Source organism: Octopus sinensis, linkage group LG7 (genome assembly GCF_006345805.1).
Source record: "Octopus sinensis linkage group LG7, ASM634580v1, whole genome shotgun sequence".
In the NCBI taxonomy this organism is placed as follows: Eukaryota; Metazoa; Mollusca; class Cephalopoda; order Octopoda; family Octopodidae; genus Octopus; species Octopus sinensis.
Genome location: NC_043003.1, coordinates 91,583,404 through 91,594,560, shown reverse-complemented (window position 1 = coordinate 91,594,560; position 11,157 = coordinate 91,583,404). Strand labels below are relative to the sequence as shown.

At 34.4% G+C, this 11,157-nt stretch overlaps 1 protein-coding gene across 1 annotated transcript in view; it reads left to right on the top strand.

The window, feature by feature from the left end:
- The first annotated feature begins 7,592 nt into the window (after positions 1-7,592).
- LOC115214013 (exosome RNA helicase MTR4) overlaps positions 7,593-11,157 on the top strand; it is a 37,949-nt gene continuing 34,384 nt past the window's right edge. The window contains exons 1-3 of the mRNA XM_029783027.2: positions 7,593-7,756; positions 10,174-10,272; positions 11,050-11,119. Of these exons, the coding sequence (XP_029638887.1) occupies positions 7,641-7,756; positions 10,174-10,272; positions 11,050-11,119 (285 nt within the window). The 5' untranslated portion in view covers positions 7,593-7,640. The remainder of the gene's footprint in view (positions 7,757-10,173; positions 10,273-11,049; positions 11,120-11,157) is intronic.

Genomic DNA, 11,157 nt, shown 5'->3' with positions numbered 1-11,157 from the left:
GATGTAACTGGCTTACCCTCCCCTAAATCAAATTTTGAAATCAATATTCTATCAACTGAGCAAGCTATATCTTTTTTTTTTGAGATGCATACACCTGCTTACAAAGATACGTGCAGGCACGCATGGAAGTATTCAGAGTATGAATAGGTAGAATCCTATAGTATACCCTTTTACTTGTTTTACTCATTGGACTGTAACCATGCTGGAGTACCACGTTGCAAGGTTAGTTGAACAAATTGATCCCAGTACACATTTTAAGTCTGGTATTTATTCTATCAGTGTCTCTTGCTGACCTGTTAAGTTACAGGGATTTAAACAAACCAGTTGTCAAATGGTGGGGATGGACAAACACAAACATGTACACACACACACACATACATATATAATTGACTTCTTATAGTTTTCATCTACCAAATTAAGTCAGAGGACATTGGCTGGTGCAGTGATTGTGAAGTGATGCATTACAATTATAAGAATAGAATGTATAAGCTTCTCATAATACATAAATTATTGATCTCAAATTATGGTACAAGACCAGCAATTTCAGGGGAGAGCTAAATTGATTGCATTGACGCCAATACACAACTGGTACTTATTTTATCAACTCCAAAAGGATGAAAAGCAAAGTCAACCTTGGTGGAATTTGGACTCAGAACGTGAAGACGGACGAAAGCTGCTAAGCATTTCATCCAGTGGGTTAATGATTCTGCAAGTTCACCACTTTAACATAAATTATTGAATATATATTTAGTTTCCTTGTGAATCAATTTTGTGGCCAAAGTTAAGGTTTAAGAAAAATAAAACACTGTCTAGATTACGCAGGTCTTAACTGCAAGTAGCTGAGATACTTAACTGCTAGTAACTGAGAGGTTGGAAAAAATCATGATTTTTCTTTCTTAATTATTATTTTTCCCATTTGTATATACTTGTAGGTATACCAGGGGTGACTGGTTAAGAAGTTGGCTTCACAACCACAAGGTCTCAGGTACAATCTTATTGCCTAGCATCTTGGAAAAAATTTCATTTGCTATTGCCTCAGATTGACCCATTATCTTGTGAGTAATGGGCTGATGGAAACTGTACAGAAGCCTGCCATGTATATTGTGCATGTAATTCCTGAGAATTAAGGATAGAAATGTCTATGGAATACTCAGCCACATACATGTTAATTCAGTTGATTAATTGTATCCTCACTGCTGAAATACAGAGATCCACTGCCACCACTTTCTAAAATTCTGTCTGAGATCAAATTATGGTTTCAAATTTTGGCACAAGGTCAGTGATTTTTAGAAGGGGTTCAGTCAATCATATTGACTCCAATACATAACTAGTACTTTATTTTATCTGCATTAAAAGGATGAAAACGAAGTTGACCACAGTAGGATTTGAAATCAGAACCTAAAGAGTCAGAACAAATGCTACTAACCATTTTTCCAATGTGCAAATGATTCTGCCAGCTTGCTGCCTTCATCTGAGATCAACTAATAATATGGAGTTGATGTATGTCTAATGGTCTGTTGGGCAATCTAAAAATTTGCATTGAATAAGGTAAGAGTATATTAGCTGTATGTATCTATAATGTAAGTCCTGTTCTCTGTGTGAGTATATGTGTGCATATGTGTGTATGTAAAAGATTATAACAGCAGTATTTTCAACTGATTTTCTCCAAACTGGGAACATACATTTATAATATAAATCCTGTTCTGTATGTGTGTAAAAGAATATAACGGCCATATTTTTCAACTGATTTTTTCCAAACTGGGAACATACATTACTTATGTTCCAGAGATGGCTTTAGACTCTTAACATTTTTCACATAATGATTAACAGGCCTCCTGGGGGCAGAAAATATCCGTTCTGGTGTTCTGTGGAGAAGGGAGGTAACTCTTTATGAAGTAACTTCCAGAAACTGATTGTCCCCCCCTTACATCCACTGGTCAAAAAATTATCACAATTTCATCTAATATATAAAATAGAGATGCATGTATTCACTTTTCACACATATCTCTATCTTTATATACCTCTCTAACCATCTCTATCTCTATAACTATCTATCTATCTATCTGTCTATGTCTTATCTATCTTATTTGTCTAACTAACTAGCTCTCTCTTCCCCTCTCTCTATATCTTACTCTGTTGTTTTCAATTTCATTTTTGAGATGCTATTGTTTTCACTGTAAGTTTTCAATCACTATTTACAAACAACAGTGACAAATTACTGACAGAAAGAAGTTCACCATTACTGATGAAAGTAATTTCATGCATAATTTACTGACAGAAGTAACTTCATAAATTTCATTTCAATCTGTACACTTAATTAATTTTCCTAAAAATTTCTTATTTACTTTTGCAACAGTTTTGTATTTTTCTGTTGTTTACAGCTTTTTTCTGGTTCCTTCAATAGTGGCTCTTTGGTTCACTAAGTGACAAATTTCACTTCAACCTGTACAATTCTTTATTTTCCATAAAAATTTCTTATTTACTTTCTGCATGTTGTATTAAGAAATATAATTTCTGTTACACAGTTATTTTCATTGTTTGCTATATTCTGCACCTGTGTATTTCAGTATACATATATAACCATGCCTAGAAGAAAAGTGTCAAATTTGACTACAATGTCAAGGTCAGCCAACATAATGTTTCTGGCCAGGGAAAGAGAGACAGCAGCAGAAATGGAAGCATACCAAGAAATGAACAGACTGTGCACTACAAAAGCCAGAGCATCTCAAAGTGATGAATAGAAGTATGCACGGCTGACAAGGAATAGGATCTCCACTGCAGAACAAAAAGCAGTTGCAACAGCTCAGAGAAGCAACTTCTATAAAGCAGCTTTCAATTATGATCCAGTAGCTCATTTTGAGATGACACTAGAGTTTCCATTGGTGCAATGACAAGAGAGTGCATACATTGTAAAGAAAGGAAGTGACCTGGAGAGACACTTACACTGTGCTGCAGTGGTGGAAAGGTTGAACTCCTTGCAATCCCATGACCTCCAGAGGAATTGAAGAGACTGTTGTCATCAACTGGCCAAGAGTCCAAACACTTCCAAAACAGAATTATGCAATACAATGCTGCACTACAGATGACATCATTTGGAGCCAAAAGAGATATAACTGAGCCAGGATTCATGCAAACTTTCAAAATCCAGGTCAGATTTATCATCAGATTGGCTCTCTACTACCTCTATCAAATGGATCACCAAAATCGGCATTTCATTCTTTATAATCTGAACCTATTTTTTGGTTATGTAATAAGCTACACAAAACATGTTTTTGAATTATGTGTGTTTACTTTATATACATATATGAGTTGAAAACTTTCTTTTAACATTTCACTTAACGTCCGTGTTCCATGCTGGCATGGGTTGGAGAGTTATTAATGTAGAAAGTTGGTATCTCAGCTACTAGCAGTTAAGACCTGCGGAATCTAGACAGCGTCTATATATATATATATATATATATATATATATATATATATATATATATATATATATATACTCAAAATAAGCAACAAGAATATCTTCGGTAATTTGATACAATCGTTTCATGCTACATCATTTTACAATGCTAAATGATCACATTGAACAACCATATACTAAATAATTATAGCAAATACAGAGATTCCTTTACACATATACAAACATATACAAATATGCATCCGCTTTGATCTATAAGATTATACTTGGCTATTAGGTGTTGATTATTTTAATAAGTTGGATTAATAGAGAATTATAAATCTAATATTTATTAATTTTGGAGAAAAAAAACCTATCATTTATTATGAATAGACATAATATTCAATAACTATGGACAGAAGTCTTATTAATTAAGTGAATATATTAGGGGTCAATGATATATATTAGGAAAAGCGGAAGAGGAGTAATCAAGATGAGTCATTTTCTTAGGTTTAGTAGATGGTGATTCATTTTTAGGAAGAGAAGTAATCAAGAAGATTATTTTTCTTAGATTTAGTAGATGGTGATTTGTTATTAATGAATTAAATTAAAGAATCTGTTAGACATAATATTTACTACCCGCGGAGAAAAAACTAATCAGTTAGGTAGGAATATCCGGGGTCAATGATATATTAAAAAATGGAGGTGAGGTAATCAAGATGGACTGAGTAGTTTCCTTATAGACATAGAATTTTTACTATTTAATATAGGAGACTAGCTTAAGGTGACCCACTCTACGCATGGGTAAGAGTATGGTTGTTACTTTCTGTTTTTTATCACCACATTCTCCCTCTTTGTTTTGCTCTCCTTTCTCTCTCACTTTCCCACTCTCTTAATTTTCCTCTCTCTCGGACACTCTCTCGCTTTCTCTTACTCTCTATCTTTCTCTATTTATCTCTCTCCCATTTATAAACAACAAAAGATCTTGAGTAAGTTCAGAAAGAATATATCTTGAAAGATCAATCATAAATATCAGGCAGTGACTACGGAAAGGTCTGCTTCAAGGCAGACAGCAAAACACTAACATTTAAAAGGGACAGACGAACTTGTGAGCTGAATAAAAATTAAAAAAATATTGGAAACCAAAGTTTGAAGGGATAGAATCTAAGGATAGTAGAGTCACCATGGCTGGCATTTCTTAATGACGGACAGCAACGTAGTGGCAGTTTAAGGCTGGCATAAAATTTTGAACTTGATGTAAAAGAAAATTCGTAAACACCAAGTTTTGAAGTGATTCTTTCTCACGACAGTAGACTCACCATGGCAAGCATTCAAAACTTCTTCATCGTGGATGCCAACACATTGACGATTTAAAGGCTGGCGCAAATTTTTTAGCTTGATGTAACAGAGAATTTCTAAACACCTGCTCCTGTAAATTTTAATCCCCTTCCAGCCCCATTTAGACCCCTTTTCACATTTTGGTTAATATAAGCTGATTTCATTCGGGTCTACTCGGGCCACATTTTATAAGATGAGGAATTTTGTCCTAGAGGTCACGCCTTTCATTTGAGGAAAAAAATTTTTCCCATGCAAACTCGGCAGCACACATAGGTGTGCATATTTTCAGCTCAACCGACCACATAATGCACACATTATATATATATATATATACACAATTAATATATATATGTACATATATACGCATTATATATATATATGTGTGTGTGTATACACATTATACATACAAATGTATACAAATTATATATATATATAAATACAGATACATACACTTTGTATATATACATTATATATAAATATTTATATATAGAACGCACACACATATAAATTAACCCAATAAATATCTGATTCATAATATTTGTTCTCATGATTGAGCAGTGGTGGTGGCGATAATAATTCTCTCTATGAATGCAGACAGACATAGAGAGAGTGTGTGAAAGTGCTGTCGATAAATTCTATATTATTTTTATACATATGTATATATATATATATGTGTGTGTGTGTGTGTGTATATAAGGATTAAGGATGTTCTGAAAAGTTTCTGCTTTGGGGTAAAGAAAATACAGGAGGATCAGTTTCCCCTTTAGATTCACACATTTATTGAAGTGGTTCTTCCGTTTTTCTAAGCCCTGTAAAAGATCTCAGAAGGTTGGGCCTCCAATCAGGCCTTTTGCAATACCCTTAAAGCCAGGAATTTTTCAGTTCCCCCTAGTATAATGGCTTTTAGCTTTTGTTCGAAGCCCAATGATGTCTGACAGCTTGATATCAAGGAGCTGTTTGTTTTCCGTTTTTGGACCATAAAGTTCTATTCATCTTTTATCCTCACTTTTGCTTCACCTCATCGTTACTCTGAGTTTCACATACAAGTTTTGCAGATACATAAATGGAATTAATTCATTTCATATATGTTAGCTACTACTGCTGTTGCTACTCACACAAGAATCCTAGATATCGTCCAACAAAGGTTTAATCACCTGTGTACTATAATTTCTGGCTCAAAGACATCTTGTCTCTTATGTCAACCTCTTCTCCAACTATTACAACAATTTCTACATGTTTGAACTGATAAAGATTTTGCTATTCTCATGTGCTCCTCTCTCTCTCTGGATATCTTCTTACATCCTCTACCCTACAATCTTATTATAGACACTTGGGTCATTTATCATTATTCTTTCCACTGAAATTTGCACTCTTCCTGTTTGTAGGTACAACCATGTAATACTGGGTTTGATTTATGTAATACTTGAAGCAAGTACTCTATGTCAGTTGAGGGAAAAAAAAAAAACGAATATAAAACTAACAGATGAAAGACTGCATGTATGTGTGTGTTAAGATGGATTGGTAGAATCACAGAAAATGCATTGGTTTTTCATTTTCCAAGTTCAAGTCTCACTGAGGTCAACTTTGCATTTCATCCTTCTGGTCAGTGAATTGGCAGAATTGTTGGAGTTTAGGGCAGACATTGCTTGCAGTATTTATTCCAGATTTTTCGTGTTCTGAGCTCAAATACAACACTAGAACCAAGCTGTATTAGCCCATTCCTCTCCCTTGAATCAAGTGTTCTCAAAATGACATAAATCAGTCCATCTCTCACCACTACCACCCAAAAATTGTCCTTCTTCATCCTTATTAAAGAAAAAACAAAATGGTTTACATTGATAATAGTTCTTTTGTAAGGACGGACAAGTTTAGAAAGTTTAAAACTATCTCAGTTTTATTAAACATGGCAAGTTATCAACCACCCCACTTTTCAATCTTTACACTGGAAGAGTAGCTCGCCTCCTGTGAAAAACAGTCTTAATGATGGCAAGAAGAGGGGAGGGGTGCTGCTTGGAAAACTACTGGTCTTCATTAAAGATTTTTGCTTTAGAGATGAGATCCACAAGTGCAGATTTATGGTCAAACTTCGACCCTTGACCGACAGAGATCTAGAGATATTCATCTTATCAACATCAGATGAAGTAAAACCCAACATCAATTTGGGGCGAAATTACATAAACGACATTGAGTTTAGCATACTGCTTATATTTATAGTGTTGATAATAGAAATAATCCTTTCTAATAGATGCACAAGGCCTCATATTTGGAGGAAGGGATTAAGTCGATTACATCAACCTCAGTGCGTAACTGGTATTTATTTAATCAACCCCAAAAGGATGCACAAGGGCCGAAATTTTTTGGGGTAGGGGATTAAGTCGATTAGATCAATCCCAGTACACAACTGGTGCTTAATTTTTCGAACTCGAAAGGGATGAAAGGCAAAGTCGACCTCGGCAGAATTTGAACTCAGAACGTAAAGACAGACAAAATACTGCTAAGCATTTCGCCCGGCGTGCTAACGCTTCTGCCAGCTCACCGCCTTATAATAATTATATTTCTTTACTACCCACAAGGCGCTAAACACAGAGGGGACAAACAAGGACAGACAAACGGGTTAAGTCGATTACATCGACCTCAGTGCGTAACTGGTACTTAATTTATCGACCCCGAAAGGATGAAAGGCAAAGTCGACCTCGGCGGAATTTGAACCCAGAACGTAACGGCAGACGAAATACGGCTACCCATTTCGCCCGGCGTGCTAACGTTTCTGCCAGCTCACTGCCTTATAATAAATAGGTACAGCCATAAATTAATACAGTTTTTATATTAATATGAAAGTAATACATATTTTGTTTGGTTATCGCCCTTGTTTCCGTCACTTCCGGAAGCCACATCCGTAATTTGGAAGATGGCGTCCACCTTCGGAGACGATCTTTTCGATATTTTTGAGTCGAAAGCTGATAATTCTAAAGTAACTGAAAAGAAAAATGAAGAAGAGAAAATATCGGTTGATGATACACAAAGGTAAGATTCAACTTGATAATGATTATTAAATAATATTCATATTTATGCGTTCTCATATTGTCACGTGTTGTACATGTCCCATTTTCCCCTTCGTCGTTTCAAGTACTAAAAATGTTAAATTTACTATAATTCTATTTTATACAAATTTGTAAAGTTTCAATAATTGTGTCTTATTAAACCGTCCATTTGACTTTCATATAGTCCGTTTCTAATCCGTTCGAAGCCGACCGATTAAACAGTTATCTAATGAAATGAAAATGAAAGAACAAATTTCTTTTCTGCCCTTATATAACGTTAAAAGAAAACTTTTTTTAAGAAATAATTTTTGATACAAAAATTAGCTCAAACGTAATTTTCAAGAAAATTCTTAATGGCCCCTTTCATTACTATTTGTGTACTTTGAAAGGGTATTAAAGCTTTTTTTGTATGTTGTTTTGTAACGAAAGCATTTTTCAAATTAAAATTGCCCTAGAATTTGTCGCGTGTATTTTTTATTTTTAGGTACATTTCGATTGCGTTTCAGAAGCTAGGAGGCCCATTTTTTAAAATACTAAACCCAGCACATATGGGTACCAAATAGAGATCCAAAGATTAAGAGCTTTTAAAGGATATTAGCATAAAGTTTTTGTGAAATATCAGTTGATACAATCATTTCCCGTAGAGATAATCTTTTGTTTACTGTTTGTTTGTTTATAATGACTATTATACCATTAAATGTTTCGTGTTTTTTTTTTTGCTTCTTGAGTGTTTGACAAATTCTTTTAATTACATGCTTTAAGAACTTAAAAAAAGTCTAATTTTTAATAGTTCTTCATGCACAAGGCATTTTGTACATTTGCAAAGCAAGACTTCAAAAAATTGCCACTTACCAAACCGTAAAACTTCATTTCTGCGAGGTCTTGTTTAGTGCCAGTATAAGATTAGCTTTAAACATTGCTACAAATTGCACAAATTTTTTACTTAGACTTTCTTCGACGGGTGGATATGATTTAATGAAAGTGCTACAATTGATGAAGGAATCCAAATTAATCTTTTAATAAACTTTCTGGTGTTCTGAAAGGGAAGAAAAAAGAAGATAGTCATAATGGCAAGAAAGGTTTGGTGTTTAAGATCCAACAAATTGATTTGGAACCATTGAAGTCATATTTGCGATTTCCCTTTGAGTTGTTGATTATCTTCACATTTTGTCAGATCCTTTCCCTTTTTTACTCGATGTCTGAAAAGTAGACTACATAACTTTAATATGTCCAGGCAAAAATTTGTTGAATGCACTACCTGTGTTGAATCAAGTCTTTGCAGAAGATTGCAAAGAAGCATTGGTTATTTGAAAATGTTATACTTGACTCCCACAACTTGTGATGGTTGTGTAAAGTATCACACACTTGAAGTGAATGGAATCTTTGGGAAAAGGAAGCCTGAGAAAAACTTGGGATGGAGTGGTGAAGACAAAATTTCAAGATATTGCACCTCATAAAGATGATAAAAGGTTATGACATTTGGCAATGCTGAAGAAAACCTTTCCACTTGGGCAAACATGGTGAAATGCACATTAAAATTTGGATAATGGTGGAGGTTTGGACTTTTATTTAGTTTATTCTTTCTAAGTCACCATCTGCTGCCCCTCTTGTCTTTTTAATATCTTCACTTATGTTGTCTGTCTCTTCTGTTTGCTACACTTGGCCACCTGCGTATTGTTCATATGTATTTCTCCAGTCACCATTGCCTGAGTAACAAGGGATTGCCATTCCTCAATACACCCCTCTGTTTACTTCCTGTACTACTAGCTGCCCTTTCCTCTCCTTCAGATCACTCTGTCATTGGTTTCAAATTTTGACACAAGGCTAGCAATTTCAGGGGAGGAGATAAGTCACTCCCCCCCTCACACACACACAGTGCTCAACTGGTACTTATTTTATCGATTCCAAAAGGATGAAGGGCAAAATTGACATCAATGGAGCTTGAACTCAGAATGTGAAGACAGACCAAATGCTGCTTAGCATTTTACCTGGTGTGCTAACAATTTCGCCAGCTTGCCACCTGAAATTGACATCACTGTTTTACCATTGCTATCCCAACAACCTGTCACTTGCACTCTTTCTTGCCAGCAAACATAATTTCTAATTAGTGACTCACTTACTCTCTGTCATTACTCTCCCATTTCTCCTTCACCTTGCCTCAATCATACTGTTTTCCTCATTCATATTTACATGGTACATATACATCATCCAAAGACATAGCAATTTGTGAGACCATTTGAAGTGGCGGCTGACACCAGCTGTAGCTTGATTTGAATTAATAACTCTGTGATCATAAACACCATTATAATAAGTGTCAGTGAAAAAGTTTGTAAATTCTTAAAGTAATTAAATATTTCATAAAAATGATTGTGATTATTTGCATTAATTTAACTTATTCAGGGCTGAGGATTTACTCAGAAGTATCGTTAAAAAGCGAGAGATTGACAACCCTGATGTGATTAGTTCCAAGAAATTGAAATCTGACCATGAGGATTTTGCGTAAGTATTGAGTTCCTTCAAACAATTTTGTAAAAATATCTGTAAACTTTTTACTCAATTTCATTTCTATCTTTTAAAACTGTTTCCCATGCTAACATGAATTGGGTAGCTTTTAAAAATTTAGATAAGCAGCAACATTTTAAATAGTTCTTGGGGGTATTTAAAACAAAAAGAACCCCTAAAAATAATGAATGTAAGGATTTGATCCACTTAACCTCATAGCTGTTGTTTATCATTAGTTCTAGGCAAAGCCGTGGAGTTCAAGTTGGTAATATTTAGTATTTTACAGGAATCGGTGAAAATATACTGACTCCAACTAAATGTAAAATATAATGTATTAAAATTTATAACTTCAAAAATACTAATTTGACTTTTTTTTTGTTTTATTTATTTCATCACTGGAAATAAATTAGATTTAAGGGTTTCTATGGAGGCAGATCTGGTTGAAGCAATTCTGTTTTTAAGATATCAACAAATTTTGGATTTAATTTCTATTCTGTAGATACTATGTTTTAATAAATTTGTACGGGTAAACTCAATCTTTTGCAAGGTGACTATTAGAGAGAGAATAGAGATAGAGGAACAGAAAAGGTGTTGAGTAGGTGTGTGAGAAATATTGTTGTAAAGTGTAGGTCTAGACAGCATAGTAGCCTTATTATAGTGGTACATTATATTTTATGTTCATGTTTTCTAACTTCATTTTTCCAATTTGTGTATGATGGCAGTAATGATTACAAACTCTTAAAACTGAACTTGATTTTAATTTTCTCTTTTTAGTGCAGCTGCAGAAGTTATGCCTCGTATCCAGGTCCACAAAGTTGAGACTTTGGAGTCTTGCACACATGAGGTAATACATTTTGTACAGTTAGATGATGTTCCCTTATT